General features: G+C 63.1%; 1 protein-coding gene across 1 annotated transcript in view; it reads left to right on the forward strand.

Moving 5' to 3' along the window:
- The window catches only part of GET3 (guided entry of tail-anchored proteins factor 3, ATPase), a 1,709-nt gene extending 206 nt beyond the window's left edge, over positions 1-1,503 (forward strand). Inside the window, 5 exon segments of the mRNA XM_019610990.2 lie at positions 1-160; positions 370-445; positions 448-517; positions 601-754; positions 894-1,503. The exon segment at positions 1-160 is cut by the window's left edge and continues 8 nt beyond it. Coding sequence (XP_019466535.1) covers positions 1-160; positions 370-445; positions 448-517; positions 601-754; positions 894-1,211 — 778 coding nt within the window. The 3' untranslated portion in view covers positions 1,212-1,503.
- The last annotated feature ends 41 nt before the right edge of the window (positions 1,504-1,544 follow it).

Here is a 1,544-nt window from a genome sequence, read left to right on the forward strand (position 1 = left end):
ACCGCCCCGCAGCTGCAGCCTGGCCGGGCAGCTGTCCAAGGTTCGTGAGAGCGTCCTCATCATCTCCACCGACCCCGCACACAACATCTCCGACGCCTTCGACCAGAAGTTCTCCAAAGTCCCCACCAAAGTGAAGGGCTACGACAACCTCTTTGCCATGGTGAGGCTGCAGGGGGGTCACCCCCACCCCACAGTGATCCTCTCCCTACGGGATCCCCGCCTTACGGGACCCCCATCTCATGGGATCCCCACCCTGCGGGACCCCAGCCCCATGGTACCCCCACCCCACGCGTCCCCCACCCTGTGGGACCCCCACCCCAAAAGCCCCTCTCCACGGACGCCCCCCCCCCTGAACCCCACACCCTCCAGGAAATCGACCCCAGCCTGGGAGTGGCAGAACTCCCCGATGAGTTCTTTGAGGAGGACAACATGCTGAGCATGGGCAAGAAATGATGCAGGAAGCCATGAGCGCCTTCCCCGGCATCGATGAGGCCATGAGCTACGCCGAGGTGATGAGGTGAGCGTGGGGTGAACTGTGGGGTCAGCACCCAACAAATGACCCCTCTGAGCCCCCCCCTCCCCCCCACCCCGGCCCTGCAGGTTGGTGAAGGGGGATGAAATTTCTCGGTGGTGGTTTTTTGACACGGCGCCCACCGGACACACGCTGCGGTTGCTCAACTTCCCCACCATCGTGGAACGAGGCCTGGGGCGGCTGATGCAGATCAAGAATCAGATCAGTCCTTTCATCTCTCAGGTGAGAGCTTGGGGAGGGGGGGGTCCTGGTGGGTGGCAGCCTGGGGGTCTCGTGGCTGGAGGTTTGGGGACCCTTTGGATGGTGCTGTGGGGATGCTGAGTGACGTGGCGGTGGTCTCCAAGCTGTTCTGCTCCCGTAGATGTGCAATATGTTGGGGCTGGGGGACATGAATGCTGATCAGCTGGCCTCTAAGCTGGAGGAGACGCTGCCCGTCATCCGCTCTGTCAGCGAGCAGTTCAAGGACCCTGTAAGGACACTGGGAGGGGGGGCATTGGGGAGGGGGGGACACTGGGGAGGAGGTGACACCTGGGAGGGAATGGCGTCAGGGAGGGGATGTGGGGAGGGGAACAGGCTGAACAGGGCTGGCTGCATTCCTATGGGAATCCTATTGCCTTGGGGCTGGGCAGGGGATCCCCGGCAATGGGGACACCCTGGGGACATCGCAGGGGACACGTAGGATAGGGGGACACTGAGGTGGGGGTCAACAGGGAGGGGATGTGGCTGAGCCTGTCTGTAGGCATTCCTATGGGAATCCTGGGGCTGTGGGGCTGGGCAGGGGATGCACAGCGTTGGGGGCATCTTGGGGACATCGCAGGGGACACCAGGGAAGGGACACTGGGGTGGGGGTCTGCAAGGAGGGAATGCATCCCTATAGGAATCCTGGGGTTGTGGGGCTGGGCAGGGGATGCCCAGCATTGGGGGCATCTTGGGGACATCGCAGGGGACACCAGGGAAGGGACAGTGGGGTGGGGGTCAGCAAGGAGGGAATGCATCCCTATGGGAATCCTGG

The sequence above is a fragment of the Meleagris gallopavo genome, unplaced genomic scaffold, assembly GCF_000146605.3.
Source record: "Meleagris gallopavo isolate NT-WF06-2002-E0010 breed Aviagen turkey brand Nicholas breeding stock unplaced genomic scaffold, Turkey_5.1 ChrUn_random_7180001847698, whole genome shotgun sequence".
NCBI classification, from domain to species: Eukaryota; Metazoa; Chordata; class Aves; order Galliformes; family Phasianidae; genus Meleagris; species Meleagris gallopavo.